Source organism: Westerdykella ornata, assembly GCF_010094085.1.
Source record: "Westerdykella ornata strain CBS 379.55 unplaced genomic scaffold EI97scaffold_55, whole genome shotgun sequence".
NCBI classification, from domain to species: Eukaryota; Fungi; Ascomycota; class Dothideomycetes; order Pleosporales; family Sporormiaceae; genus Westerdykella; species Westerdykella ornata.
This window is the reverse complement of record NW_022986905.1, coordinates 42794-56904: the sequence shown is the minus strand read 5'-3', so window position 1 is coordinate 56904 and position 14111 is coordinate 42794. Positions and strand designations below refer to the sequence as shown.

The 14111-nt window shown below is 54.6% G+C and overlaps 5 protein-coding genes across 5 annotated transcripts; all 5 read right to left on the bottom strand.

The window, feature by feature from the left end:
• Nucleotides 1-325: 325 nt before the first annotated feature.
• EI97DRAFT_437738 (uncharacterized protein) lies at nucleotides 326-1007 on the bottom strand. The gene is made up of 2 exons (XM_033799399.1): nucleotides 634-1007; nucleotides 326-571 (listed from the first exon to the last, which is right to left on the bottom strand). The coding sequence occupies exon 1, from the start codon at nucleotides 970-972 to the stop codon at nucleotides 664-666; it is 309 nt and encodes a 102-aa protein (XP_033649093.1). The 5' UTR covers nucleotides 973-1007; the 3' UTR covers nucleotides 326-571; nucleotides 634-663.
• Nucleotides 1008-1530: 523 nt separating this feature from the next.
• Nucleotides 1531-2464, bottom strand: EI97DRAFT_264588 (uncharacterized protein). The gene has a single exon (XM_033794243.1). It carries the CDS (start codon nucleotides 1996-1998, stop codon nucleotides 1648-1650), a length of 351 nt encoding a protein of 116 aa, XP_033649092.1. The 5' UTR covers nucleotides 1999-2464; the 3' UTR covers nucleotides 1531-1647.
• A 3912-nt stretch (nucleotides 2465-6376) lies between these two features.
• EI97DRAFT_462734 (uncharacterized protein) lies at nucleotides 6377-6916 on the bottom strand (the record flags this gene model as incomplete). The annotated part of the gene is made up of 1 exon (XM_033801299.1): nucleotides 6377-6916. One exon carries the CDS (start codon nucleotides 6914-6916, stop codon nucleotides 6377-6379), a length of 540 nt encoding a protein of 179 aa, XP_033649091.1.
• Nucleotides 6917-8072: 1156 nt separating this feature from the next.
• Nucleotides 8073-10025, bottom strand: EI97DRAFT_446516 (uncharacterized protein; the record flags this gene model as incomplete). The annotated part of the gene is made up of 1 exon (XM_033800035.1): nucleotides 8073-10025. One exon carries the CDS (start codon nucleotides 10023-10025, stop codon nucleotides 8073-8075), a length of 1953 nt encoding a protein of 650 aa, XP_033649090.1.
• Nucleotides 10026-11206: 1181 nt separating this feature from the next.
• On the bottom strand, nucleotides 11207-13740 carry EI97DRAFT_453604 (P-loop containing nucleoside triphosphate hydrolase protein; the record flags this gene model as incomplete). The annotated part of the gene is made up of 3 exons (XM_033800468.1): nucleotides 11207-11429; nucleotides 11508-13465; nucleotides 13636-13740. The coding sequence occupies 3 exons, from the start codon at nucleotides 13738-13740 to the stop codon at nucleotides 11207-11209; spliced, it is 2286 nt and encodes a 761-aa protein (XP_033649089.1).
• Nucleotides 13741-14111: the final 371 nt, after the last annotated feature.

Here is a 14111-nt window from a genome sequence, read left to right as displayed (position 1 = left end):
GATGTCCAATACATCAGGGAACGGTGCCCCAGTGGTCGTTCTAGACGTGTCTGCTGCGGCCCCGCAGCATACGAACTGCGAGATGGAGTATCCGGCTATACGTCGCCTCGCATTATTGGTCCTACGTCGGGAGGTCGCGCTGGCATATCCCCTGTCTACACGATGTGAACCAGAGTTTACCGTGATACAAGGAGTCAACATGCGTAGAAGCATAAGCGCCCTAACCTGCTCGCCATAGGCGGAGCTTGTACTGGTCGACCTTGTTCTGGTCGACCTTGTTCATAAACCTGACATCGCCCACACTTAACTCCGGCCGGCTTTGGAATCGAACAAGAGCACCCTGGGGCAACGAAATTCCAGCAACGAGTGCAATGGAGTTTGACCAGAGGGAACCATGCCGAAACTGGGACCTGAGACCAGTCTTCTGCATAGCACTGTTGAGTGGCCAGGAAAAGGCGATCACCTGTGTGGGCAGACCACTCAGCGACCGCCACGTGGGATGGGAGCGTCGTGGAATCCGCTTCGACTCTGGGCTCCAGTCTAGATATGGTGTGCCAACGCCGCTTTGGAGGTAGTGACGGAGTTTCTTCTCGAACTTGACGAATATATCAAAGGAATCTGACGGCGCGACAGGTTTAAAAGACGTCCACGCTTCGACTCGCATCATGACCTCACGACCTCAGCCGTTGGCATAGACGCAACGTAAATGACACCGGCGAAACTTCGACACTGCAGCCGCGCGGACACGTTCAGGACTAGGCCAGCTCCAGCTTGTCCACTCCCTTCAGGGTTTGGATGGTCGAACGCAGAACGGATCAAGTGGATGACGAGACCGAGAGTCAGTGTCGCTGTTGGAGAGCGGGGAATCGCGGCAGGGTCTCTCGGCCGGAAACACAAAAGACGCGAGGAGCCGGCATAGTGCAGGGACAATGGCGCAGAGCCAATGCTAGCGGTGATGCAGGTGTACTGCATGTGTGGTGTTGAGGCGTGGGAGCGACGTTGGGTCGAGGAACGGTTTGTTGAGCCCCGGCGACTCTTCGGCAGAGACTATGAGCTAGTCTTTTCTGAGAGTTAGCGTTGTCACGTGCGAGGAAAGCGAACCTGGAACACGCACTGCAGTCCTCCCCCACTTCGTCGACTCCACCTCCACAACACCACCACCACCACCGGCAACCCTACGTCCCCCCCCCTCCGCAGGCTCGATGCGTGCCGCCTACCATATATCATGTCTGGACTCCTTTTTGCTCCTCCATGAGCGCCTCCCATGAGGCGCCGTGGTGCTCGGAAAGGGCCGTGCGCCATCACCTCCCCACTTCTAATTGCGGCTACGCGACCCTCACGGATTGGATGGCTTCGGCCCCCAGTGCACGGCACAGCGGCTACCATGAACAGAACTAAGACACGGCCAATCATCAAGGTGAAAAGAACTTCATTGTATCATTAAGCTCTCGAAAGCAAGGCAAAATAAAGCAAGCGAATGTATGAAGTAACGCCCGGATTACTCCTTTTCCGTCACACCCCTCTCAATATCAGTCTCTCCGTATCGTTCCGTCTCAAAAGCTCCAGAATGAGTGGACTTCGTCGAAAGCAACCAAGAAGCGTTGTACATGAAACCCATTCCCAGACGCCCGCGTCATGAACCCCATTTCACGAGCGCATCTGGGTTCCGATCCCCTGCAGTCGACGGCCCCGTTCGCATTCGAGCTCCTGGATTTCGTAGTCTAGGCTTCGGATTATTTCCATGGATTTGTCAATGGACGCTCGAAATTTGGACCCTTCACGCTGCCATCGATTGATCCGCTCAACCTCGGCGGCCCGCCGTCGCTTCTTGGTGTCGATCTTCTCGCACAGCTTACACTTCTGGCCGACAGGGACAGTGTGCATGATAAGTTTCATGCCACATGTCTCACCAATCCGGTACTCCTTATGGCAGTGCTGGCGGAAGTGGCCCCACTTCCAGTCACCGCAAACGAAACGCTGTTGATCGAAGAAGCACATGTTTCAAGAGCTGGGAACGTCGGTGCTTCTTATTGTCAGTCTTGTGCATTGTTTGTTTGGACATGAGCTCTTGCGGCTTGCCTGGTGTTCTGAAGGTCGAACAGCAGTCGCGTTTGATTGGATCGTTGACTGTGCACCTGCTCCTTGTCAATTCTTCGGGTTCGATGACCGGGGCGAACATCCCTTCAACATACACTTCGGTTGGACGACGAGCACCAGAGCAGTCTGCTAAAGAGAATGGGAGTTGAAGAAGAGTTGACTAAAGGGGTTTTCCGGTTTGAAGAGCAGGGACGAGAGGGATAGTTCTCAAGCCTCAGTGGATGTTGGCGTCCTGGAGTCTGGGGATGTCGGATTGAGGGTGAAAGAGCCGGTATTTATGCCCGCTGCTGGAGTCCTCGCAATCACATCAACAAGCATGTTCGGATCCCGCTTGTACCGCTCACGGACCAGACGTTGATGCCGTGGCCTGTCCATCAGTCGACATGGTTGCACCCCACCGCTCGGTGTCCAACGATATTGCCACGATCAATGGATCCCTCTCATTCTGCCGCTAATTCACTGCGGAGACGGGCTGCAATGGCACCCTAGGCCGTACCCGGCGTTCCAGCTGCAGAAAGATATCACATCTGCTAGGGGATGATCGTGTCGTGGCTCCCTTGACCGCACATTTTGCCCCCTTGAAGTCGAAAATCCCGCAAGGTCCTGGTCGCCATGTTTCAGCCAAAGGCTTTCAACGATGTCCGGATGATTTTCTCTGGACAACAGTGAATCCTCCATCCTCGAGGAAGTTGACGGGTTCAGTGATGAATACGATCACGTGTCTACGGATCTATGTCGACCGAGTACTCAACGTTCGAGTCGTTTGTCACTATGAATAAGCGATTGGGCAACAGAGTCCTGTATTCCAAGACCTCATCAATTCGGAGGGGAGGATGTTCCCCAGGCTAGACTTCAGCGCCACTCTCTATCACACCCACGTACCACCCTCACGGACACTCTCAAGCCTCGCGCACGGCATTGGCCAATCTCCTCTGTTGTGTTTAGCAGGCATCTCGGTTGGACACGTTCCGTCGTTGGGGTCTTGGAAATCATTTCTGATGGGCCCTTGGTCCCTCAGTCAATCGGCCGCTCGCATGGTTCCCCGAAAGCCTCCAATTTCTTTTGTGTGAGAGCTAATCAATTTGTGTAGCCCCGTCCACTTCTGTCCCAATGTCGACCGCTCCAGCTCGTCCAGCTATTGGACCTCGACGCTGTTGATAGTCACGGCCTCCGTTGATCCATCTGGTTCGGCTTCGAACGTCTTTGACCAGTCACCTTATCTTTCCCTCCTGCAACAGCCGGCCGGGCATCACGTCAGGACGTATCACCCTGGGCGTGTGTTACTCACTAGTAATCGCTCCGTGCATGGTGCATTGCAGACTCAGCTCCGCTGTCGTTCAGCTGATTACCGTCCCACTCAACGGCTGGCTTCTCCCGCGTTCCACCTGTTGTTGAAGTGTTAGGCCATGCAAAGCTGACAGGCCTGCATGTCTTAGATCATGGGAGGGTGCGAAGTTTATGCGGATCCTGGCTTGCCATCGCATATCTAGTCAATCATCTGGCCCTTAGCAGACGCTAGAACCGGCCGGAGCATCCCCCCCTTTGGAGATCCTCTGACGTGGCGACTGCGGTTTGGCTGATGGATGAGCGCTCGATATACCCGGTTTTCCTGTGGCAATCAGCAATGGGTCTGGCGGGTGCGGAGACATCTGCCAGGAGCGTCAGTGCGATATTCTGGTCTAGGGTTGCCAGCAGCCGGTTTGCAAAACCGTGACAAATTCCAGGGCCAGACGATGGGCACAGTCCTCACCGGCGACCCCGCTGCGGACAGGTTTATGGCTGGCGCAATATGCCCAGCAACGGAAACCTCAAATTGAGGTGGCGAGGTGCTGCAACCTGCTTCTGTCCTCGCCGGCGTCCGAGTCTGCCCCATCCCAATGCAGGTGGATTGGCTTGCCGAACCAATGCTTCTGGATGGATAGATTATGTCTCACACATTCTAGCTGTGTCTGGCATCAGAGCATGGAGCTTTGCGTTGTCATGGCTTCGATAGCGAATCTTGTCCCACCGTAAGGCGTCCCTGAGGACTCCAAATCAACGATTGGCATTCTTCTCCGCACATATGCCGGCTGGACTTGCGCATAAACAGGTAGGCGAAGGTGTAAGACAGCCATCAATCGTACCACGGGACGTAAACAGACCATAGGCAATGATAGCGCCCACTTGGGTGGCGGTTTTCCTTGGAAACCTCCCTCCCGCTTCTGATGTGAATCCCGCCTCGCCATTGACACGCATGGCCTCAGAATGGGCTGGGTACGAAAGGCCGCGGTCGCAGAAAAGCGGCCATGCGCGTCGTGTAAACAAGACGTGACGTTGAAATTTGCAGTATTATAGCCGCACACAAGAAACTCGTCATGTGAGAGGATGGCGCTGCTGGGGACTCCGCACGCTGCGTGCCTCAAGGACAGCAGATTGAACGGGGAGGCAGCAGCTGGCTCGCACGTCGCACGTAATTTTGATCCCGAGACTGGAGGGTTATGTGCGTGTGTGGGTCTGCTAGTAGTCTAGGGAGTTGCTAGGGAGTTGGCAGCGTGGCAGGGGTGCTGCTCAGCACCACCGCATATCGGGCTTGGGCTAGGTGACTGCTCGGGTATTACCGCTTGGGTGATGAGTAGTTGCACAGTAAGTGGGGGTGGAAGGACGAGGAGGGGTTGGGTTTGTGAGCACAGGGAGGTGAAAGGCTGGATTGGTGGAGAATGGGATTGGTGGAGGGCAGTGTGCGTGATGAGGGGGATTCTTCTGCTCCTGGAGGGAGGGTTATTAACCATATGGTGAAATTGGTGAGGGAGTTCTCAAAGGCATGCTCCTCTGCAGGTATAGAGGACTTCGCTTCTTCCTTCAAATTGCTGGTTCCTGTGGATTCACTGGCTCTTTGCTATTGCTCACTTCTCACTTCCATACATTCTCCCCCCCAAAGATTGACACGTCCCGGCTTGACTCCCCCCTCCCCCTTCCTAGTCTCCACCGCATGTGTCATCACACGGAATCATCACTCCAACGGCGAACAATCGGAGACCCTTCTCAGCCCTCGGTATAGCCACAATCCTCCTCGTTCGGGATAAAAATCCAGCCCCGTCCATTCAACCGGCTCCAATTGTAAATGATTCCAGAAAACGGAAACCGCTTCCCACGCTCAAGCCCATAGATGCTCGTGCTCAAACTTCCACTTTCCGCGAGCGTGGTGCCGGGCCAACCCTGGGCGCAGCTGCAGATATGCAGACTGCAAACTTGCTGCAACCTGGACGCAGCAGCAGAAAATTTTTCTGCCTTTGCATGCAGGTGGGCGTGGGCAGGCATGTGGGTATCTTCTAGCTGCATATCTAACGTCAGGGGGGATTGCAGGAATCGTGATTGGTTGCCTTTTGAGAGGGGACTTTTTGGAGGGGGTGTTGGTGGAGGTAGGTAGAGTGGAGGGATGGAAGAAGGGATATAGGGACGGGAGTGAGAGGGTTAGGTTGTAGAAAGTACGGGGATGAGGGGTGGATATGGACGGATAGGGGTGAATGATCATGACACGACTAGGACCGAAGTGAGGATGTTGATGTAGCATGTTGAAAGCAATGTGATATGCCAAATAGCCAGTCTATGCATCCAGGTGCTGTAGACGGATAACCCTCGGTCGGATAAGACCTGGAGACTTTTCAGGCTTTTACGCTCGTCTAGACTCATAGAGAAATATGTCCGCACAGAACCCGAAAGTGCAGATGACTTCGTAGCCTATGTACCCAAAGTATCTGCAAACCCTACTCCTCAGGCAACAAGGACCGAGGCGAGCCATTGGTAACGTTCCACTTATGGCATTTGGTCTTGGTCCTTTTTTCCGTTTCGTAGGGCTCTACGAGGAATGATCTCAAAGACTCTCTTACCCTCGCAAATGCATATCTCCACACCTATTGGGGTGGTTGTACTCTTCATTACATCTTTAAACTCTCAATTAAATTATTGCAACCTGACATCCTCTAGATTTTTCAAGTTGGCGAACCGTTCAGGGGTAGGGGATGCTTTGTCACGTGACTCGCTCACAAGTGACGACCTAGGGTTCAGGACACGCCTGGTGGGGACGTAACTTGCAGAGACTCAACACCAAACTTCTTTACTGCAGTGGAACGAGCGTTGGAGGCACTTAGGCGCTTGAGATCCCTCACAAGGGACTTTTCACGTTTTACTTTCCCTCAGATACATTTTAGAGTATTTTATACACATACTGACCACGAACACGGTATCCGCTTGGGAAAGTGGATGCAATACCGAGTCTACCAACATCGATTATCCAGCCCTCCTACTTCCCCTCCAAATCCCTGAGATACTTCACCACCCCTCTCCCCGCCCTCCGCCCAGAATCAACACACTCCAACAACGAGCTTCCCCCCAGCCTATTCGGCCCACGCACTCCCCCCGCTACCTCACCCGCCGCCCAAAGCCCATCAATCGGTTCCCCAACCTCTTGGTCAACTCCATGTTCCTTATTTAAAACCCGAGCATCTTCATTAATCAACACCCAGCCCATAGTAAAACGCACCACAGACGTCCCATCCCCCACAAAGACCACCGACCCCATCCTCGGCTCCCTAAGAGTCCACTCCGCAGCCGTCGGCCGACCGAACTCATCTTGCGCATTCCCCGCTTTCGCCGCATACCGTTTCATAGCCTCCACGCTCCCGTCCGCATGCGGGAGTCCCCCAATCGTCGATTTCCTCATCAGTCCTTCGGAGAGGTAGAAGTCGATGTGGGATTTTGCGGCCCTCATAGACACCGGCGTCAAGGACCAATTGGACGTACGTCCCACATCCGTGATGCTACTAGGCCCTCTCCTTGCCATTGCTTACTGTGTTTCTGTTCGCCGTGCGTCATGGTGGCCGCAAAGCTTTCTTTCCTTCGTGTCTTGCTCAATTCACCATATCTCTCGCCATTTCTGAGCAATGTCCCATCCGCACCTCGTAGCACCTCCGCAGCCACAAACTTCAGCGGAGAACCGATGTGACAATCCTGACTACAGAGTTGGGAATTGGGGGGATTGATATAGTGATGGTGGACGTAAGCGGCGAGTCTAACCCAAAGATTCCTAGGGAGAAAATTGTCAGGAAGGTGTACTAGTACCGGCTCATGGCTGCGGGATGCTTCATGGAAGAGCAGTCAATTCCATTGCGGAAGCCTTGGATATCAGCTTCGACGGAACGAACGATTATTGGGGGAGCCCTTTGTTCGTTGATCAGGTGATAAACGACGCCAGGTATTGCGAGCCGCTAGACTCCCGTACTCCTCATTCATGATTAAGTGGCCATTATGTCCCGGATTGTGTCCATATTCCAAATCTGTTGTATGACAAAGTTGTTCCTCTACTGTCTAGGTGTCGTTGGATTAGCGCTATGCACGCTTTGGGTTTAGCGTACGCTTTTGAGCTTACCATCCAACGTCCGTCAACGATACATATAGGGCCAACACGGAAGAACACCATGGAGTCCAACTTATACACCATCACCACCAAACTATCTACAGATAACCATATATATTCCCCTCAAACTACTCTACCTCCCATTTCCGCCAGTGGTATACAACGACTCCCAAAATCCGAAACCTCCATCCACTCCTCTCCGGCTATCTCGTCCCAAGAACAAGACCGCAACTGACCCGAAACTCCATCTGAACATGCAAAAAGGCAGTAGCCCCCATACCACTGAAGGTGGGCAGTCTACATGGGTATAACAACGAGAGTCTAGAACCAATACAAAAAGGAAATGTAGGTTGCCTCGCGGGTATTCTTGCGAAAAGGAAATTAAAAAAGGTTATTACAATAGCGTAGATGTTGACACAAGAGACATGATGCAGTTCGCTCCACGCGAAACTAATAGAGATAAGGAAGGAGACTGTGGTATCCACATGCTAGGAAAGAAATGTACACATAAACGGAAGGCGAACGACCCAGGCATGCTAATTATTAAAGAGTAAAGATGGCATGAAAACCTGGCAGCAGTTAACTAGACCGGCTCGCCAGTAGAGCCCACGAAGGCATCAGTAAGGCCAATGCCCAGGCGTAGGAATGGGTTCTGGTGAGTGTCAAGCTCCAGAGGCATGCTGGTCTGAGGCATGCCGTGGCTGTCGAGGAAGGCATAAGACCCGCGGCGGCTATTCTCCGCAGAACCGATGTGGGGCGGGTGAGGCGAGAGCTGTTGAAGGGGATGCGGAGACAATTGTCCGTGGGGATGAGGTGAGAGCTGCTGATGGACATGGCGATGTTGGTTTCGACTCTGATTCATATGCTGGCGGGCTGCTGCCCACGCCTGCACCTGTGCTTGCGCATGCGCCTGCGCCTGAGCGTGGGCTTGAGCCTGAGCCTGTGCCTGAGCCTGCGCCTGAGCCTGCGCCTGTGCCTGGAACTGAGCGCTTGCTTGCGCGAAGGGATCATGGCCAACGACATGCGGAGTGTGAACTTGCGATGCATGCACTTGTGCGGGATGATGCGGGGAAGGTTGAAGAAGGATGTCGGGGTTGGTGTGATGGATAGAGGAGTCTGCTTCCGATAAACCACCGTCGATGTCGATATCGGCATCAGCGTCAGCATCGGCATCCTCGTCTTCCCCCTCCGCATCAATATGGTGGTCACTGCCAGCCTCGGTGCAGTTGGTAGTCGTCGGGGCCGATGCGTAAGGATTAGGGGGTATCTCCACTCTGAGTCCTGCCCCGTTGGCCACTGATTTCGCGGGTACGCAGGCTTTGGTCTCAACTGTCTCGGCGTCGGGCAATGGTTTTTGGGCAGCCATGCCAGAGGAAGACATCTTCTCATCCCGTACGACACCCTTCCACTTATCAATCAGGCGATCATAGTCCCAGTTCCGGAATTCCGCTCCAAGCTTCCTCAGCTCTCTTACAGTTTGGCAATCAAAACTAAAGCGAACTGGGGCGGTGTCACTGTGATTCGACGAGGCCAACTGATTCTTCAGCTCCTCGATCTCTTGCCTGGCCAGCGCCAAACTTGCCTCTGCGTCCTGTCTCTGGCGGTCGGCCTTGGCATACGAGCGAAGTATCTCCAGCTGCCACGCCTCCTGACGCTGCTTATCGGAATGAGCTGACCAGTGATTGTAGGCATCCGTCAGATGACGAAACAGTCTCTGCGGGTCGGGTTCGAGTAGAGGCGGCGTCGGGAGGGGAGAGCTGTTGGCGGAGGGGAGCTTTACCTTGGAGGATTGTGGCGAGGATTCACTATTCTGCCGCCGACGGCTATGTGCAAGAAGTCTCTCCTGGACTTGACGCTTCAACGCTTCGAACTGCTTCTGTCCTGGAGGCTGCAGGGTCCATGACTCGCTTGTAGGAAAGGGCGTCGGAGAAAAGAGGGTCGTCGGTGCAGGAAGAATGTGAAGGCATAGACTGGGGAAGTTGAGCTCGTACGGGTCGAAGTCGAAAAGGTGTATGCCAGCAGCCTTCGCACTGGCTTCCCGGACACTACGCAAGAGCTCCCTCAGGGCCAACTCTGCAGCCTTCACTGTGTCTTCCTCATCCTCGGCTCTTTGCCGCTCATTCAATTCCGCCTTCTTCACTTTCCGTAACCGATCCCTGGGTGTATCCTGGCTCTTTGCCCCTGGGGTTTGCCCACCAGCCTTCCCGGACGCCTCGGCATCGACCGAAGCCTTCGATACCGTCAATGAAGATTTCCGACTGGCGTTATTTGCTCCACCACTGGGATCCCGCTTGACGACGCCCTTGAAGTTCCGCCTCGTTATGTTGCCCCGTATCTTCCGAATCTCATCAACATTGTGCTTTCCGTCGGGTGCCTTTGGATTCTCAGGGCGAATGAAGAGATCGAGATGCCGCCCGAGCGAGGAGGAGGTGAAGAGCTGGCCACAGAACGGACACGTCCTGTCCTTTGGTCTCTTGAGCGGCCGGGGTTCGGGGTCTACGGAGGAGCGAGGGGAGGCACCCTCGGCGTCGGACATGGCAAGCGAGCGATAGCGGGGTATATTAAATGGCAAAAGTCAAGACATTACAATTAGAGAGTGACAATTGACAACAGAAAAACGAAGGGAAAAGGCGACGTGCAAGGTTGGAAAGGTCGTCTCAACAGAAGGAAGGGTGATAATTCTCGGCTTGCCCCTAAAGGGACGGGAAGAGAGCTCGGGCCCCCGGTTTGGCCTCCCGAGCCGCGCCTGGGCCATTATGTGCCCAAGCACCCGCGGAAAGCGTTTGGCAGGCACGAGCTCAGGCAGTCTCATTTCAACCGCGAGCAACATTCACCACTCAGTCACTGCTATCTCCCTTCCCCTCTGGGGAAACGAATCGAATGCAGGATATGTGGACTTTTAACTTTTGCGTAGATGCCGCTAGATAATATCACAGCTAGGAGAATACCTGCCGATCGTTGCCTTGAAGGAGAAATCAGCCGAACCAGGCATGTTTCTTTTGACAATTCATCGTCAACGTCTTCCACATCTTAACCACTGTCAGATAACGAGATAACAAAAACGAGGACAGCAAAATCATAATCAACCATCCTGTATTCCATATGTTCGCTTCTATTTACACAAGGCCTCTTTAACACCACTATGTTTATACACCCTTGCCACGTTCCCCTCACTTAGAAGAATCATCATGCAAGTCAGAATTAGAGAGCTGAGCATACTACATACGTTTCCCGCCTAGACATAATCTTCCGGGCTCTTCAAAAGAATAAATGCGACACAATATGCCAACAAACTCACACCTCGCTGATACCGAAAACACAGTCTCAAACCAGAAATCAAAAATAAAGAAAAAAACGAAAGTGAGAAAAAGAGGAGAGATAGCCAACCCTGATCCTTCCAGACAACGTGATTTTGACTCTTCCACTTAGATTTTCCTGGCCTAAAGACAGAAGAGGTTCTGCGACCTCTACAGGCGTCTTCACTGCACCCAGTCTGGGGACTACTTAGCGCTGGACATCGCGGGCCAATGTCAACGGGCCCTTATCTCATACCACCAATTCTCGTCAGAAACAAAATGTCTAAAAGCCACAGCAAGAACACAATCTCTGAGCTGCCATCATTCCAATATCCTGCACTGAGCCTAATCACACCAAACATCCTTACCACCAACACATCAACACCCCATCATTCCCACTCCCCTTCCCATTCCCCACCCCTCACCTCACCGTCAACTTCTTCGCCGCCCTCGCAGCAATCTCCTCATACTGCGCCATCCCACCCTCCAACTTCCTCAACTGCCCCTTCACTATCCGATACACCGTCCCCGGCTGCACCCCTTCTTCATCTTCCGACCCAGAATCCTCATCCTCACCTTCCTCGTCCATCTGCGCTCGAAGCCCCGGCGCGAGTTTATACGGGCTCTCGCCCTCGACCACAGTGCTGCCAAACTCGTCAATCCCAAAGTCCCCACGATCGAAAACCATGGATTGGATAGGATAGGGACCCGCCCACACTCACCGCATAAAAAACCGATCATGCGTAACCACCACCACCGCCCCCTCATACGCCCGCAACGCCTCCACAAGCGCCAGAATCGTATCCGCATCCAGATGCGTCGTCACCTCGTCCAGCACCAGCAGCTGCGGCGGCGGCGGGCGCAACAACTTTGCCAGCGCAACCCGGACCTTCTGCCCGCCCGACAGCAACGCAAGAGGCACATCCGAGGCCAGCTGCCCGTGAAGGCCCAGCGAGGCGAGTAAAGCCCTCGCGTCCTTCTCGCTCATAGCACTGCCTGCGCACTCCATCAGATGGGTCAGCGCCGTCAAACTGGGTGTCCGCGCCCCGATAGCCGTGATTTCTTCGACCGACTGCTGCGAGAAACAGCCAAAGGTGGCGCGGGGATGCCTCGTCACGGTCCCTTTGGTCGGAGCACTCTGCCCCATGATGAGCGACACGAGCGTACTCTTGCCCGACCCGTTCAACCCCGCCAGTCCTACGCGTGCACGAGGATGAATCGTCAAATCCACATCCATCAGGACGGGCACACTCTTCCTCCCCGCCGGCGGGTACGCGAAGCTCACCTTCTCGAGCGAGACCAACGCACCATGGAACCGCAGCTCGGCCGGGTATCTCGGAAAATTCAACCTGACTGGGGGATCAAACTCGGGGACCTCGATCTCCGCCCGATTGCTCGTGTGATAACCCGCCAAATCGCGATTGAGCTTGAACCTCCCTCCCCGGAGCCCGACCTCCATGCCCATCCGTTCATCCAACTTCTTCTTCCGCGACGCCGCCTGCTTGAGTTTCTTATCGTCCCCCTTCTCCCTTGCCGCGCGGAGATTCCCCGCCACCGTCTTCTCCATATGCCGCCTCTGCTTCTCCTGCGCCTCCTTCATCTTGGTCAAATACCTCATCCGCTTCCACCTCTCCCGCTCCCAGAGACTCAGATTCCCCCGGAACGTCTCTATTTTCTTCTCCCGCAGCACAATCAACTCCTCCCCGACCGCGTCCCCAAAATCCCTATCATGCGTCGTAACCAGCACAGTCGTCCGGCTCCGCAAGCCCCGGATATACCCCTGCAGCCACAGGATCGACGGCAAGTCCAGAAAATTCGTCGGTTCGTCGAGCAGCAGCACGTCGGCGTACTGCGTCAACGCGCACGCAATCTCGCATCTCGACTTCCAGCCTCCGGAAAGCCGCGACACGGGCCCGTCGATGCTGTCGTCTTTGAACCCGAGACCTAGCAGGACAGACCTTGCCTTTGCCTCCGCCTGCGCCGCGTCCATCACTTGCAGCGAGGTTTGCACGCCGGCGAGCATATCGGCAGCAGCCTGCGTTTCGGCGCTCACGGTCGCGGCATCAATGTCGTCGGCGTCGACGCCGACGGCGACGCCGACGTCGACTTGCTGCAGGCGGGCTTCACTCTGTTCAACCCGTTCCTCGAGCTTGATGAGCTCCTTCCTAGCTACCTTTCCCCTAGCACCACTGCGCCGTTCCGCGATCCGCTGCGCCTCCTTGAGCTGCACGAGGAGCCGCTCGTGGTGAATTCGCCTGTACGCTCGCACTGGCGCCAGGGCGTCGGTAGGATGCGAAAGCGCCTCGGAGAGGACTTTCGCTTCGTGCAGGTGTGTCTGCCTGAGGGCTTCGCTGCGTAATACATGCTGCAGTACCGTTTCTTCCTCTTCCTCCTCCTTCTGGCTCACACCTAATCCCAGCCCTTGCAATCTCCTTCCCACCCCCCGCACATCGTCAACTCCTTGCTCCGCAGGTACCTCCAGCGTCTGCCCCAAAAGCAAAATGCGCGTGCTCGACGGGATACCCGGGACAAGCCCCTCGGCCATGGCGCGCAGCAGCGTCGATTTCCCGCTCCCGTTGCGCCCGACGAGGACGTAGTGCTTGGCTTCGACGAGGTGCAGGGTGGCGTGGGAGAGGAGGTCGCGGTTGGCGACGGTGAGGGTGAGGTCTTTGATTAGGATCTGTGGCTCTATTTAGTGTGTGGACGGTTTGGTGGGTTTGGAGAGGAAGTGTGGAAGAGGAGAGGAGGTTGTGGAGAATGGAGTTGATAGATGATACCACACTCCCCGCTTAGACAAATGATGGAAGGAAGGAAGAGAAGAAGAGAGGGTGGGGGGAAAATATGTCTTACTTCCTTACTAGCAGGCGCATCCACAGCGTCCACGGCATACCGCGACTGCTGCGCCGTTACATTGATATATGCCCCTCCTCCTGCGGAATGCTGCTCTGCCGGCATCGTTGGCGCTGCCGCAGCGGAGTCTTTGGCCCGGCGCACCATGTCGTCCCGTGCGTAGAGAGGTACGAGAAAGAGAGCAGAGAGGAAGAGGAATAGACAAAGAACGGCGGAACGGTTGTTCTTTACTCGTCCGACTTCACTTCCCCAATACAGCAAGCTCGGGCGCAAAGCGTAAAAAGAGAAATAACGGATTGGTAAAGAGAGCAAACAGCCGCCCCTTCCTATCTTCAGTAGTGCTGCAGTATTGATGAGAGAAGAAACTCAATACCAGAAAAACAATCCAGAAAAGTAAAACAAAGACACAGAGAAGCGCGCAAAGGAAATATATGCATCCTTCAACCTCCAGCAAAAACTGGCACACTTATATATAT

What these genes read in the sequence shown, in the direction of transcription:
- EI97DRAFT_437738 (XM_033799399.1), bottom strand. Translation starts at nt 972, where the DNA reads ATGCAGTACACCTGCATCACCGCTAGCATTGGCTCTGCGCCATTGTCC.
- EI97DRAFT_264588 (XM_033794243.1), bottom strand. Translation starts at nt 1,998, where the DNA reads ATGTGCTTCTTCGATCAACAGCGTTTCGTTTGCGGTGACTGGAAGTGG.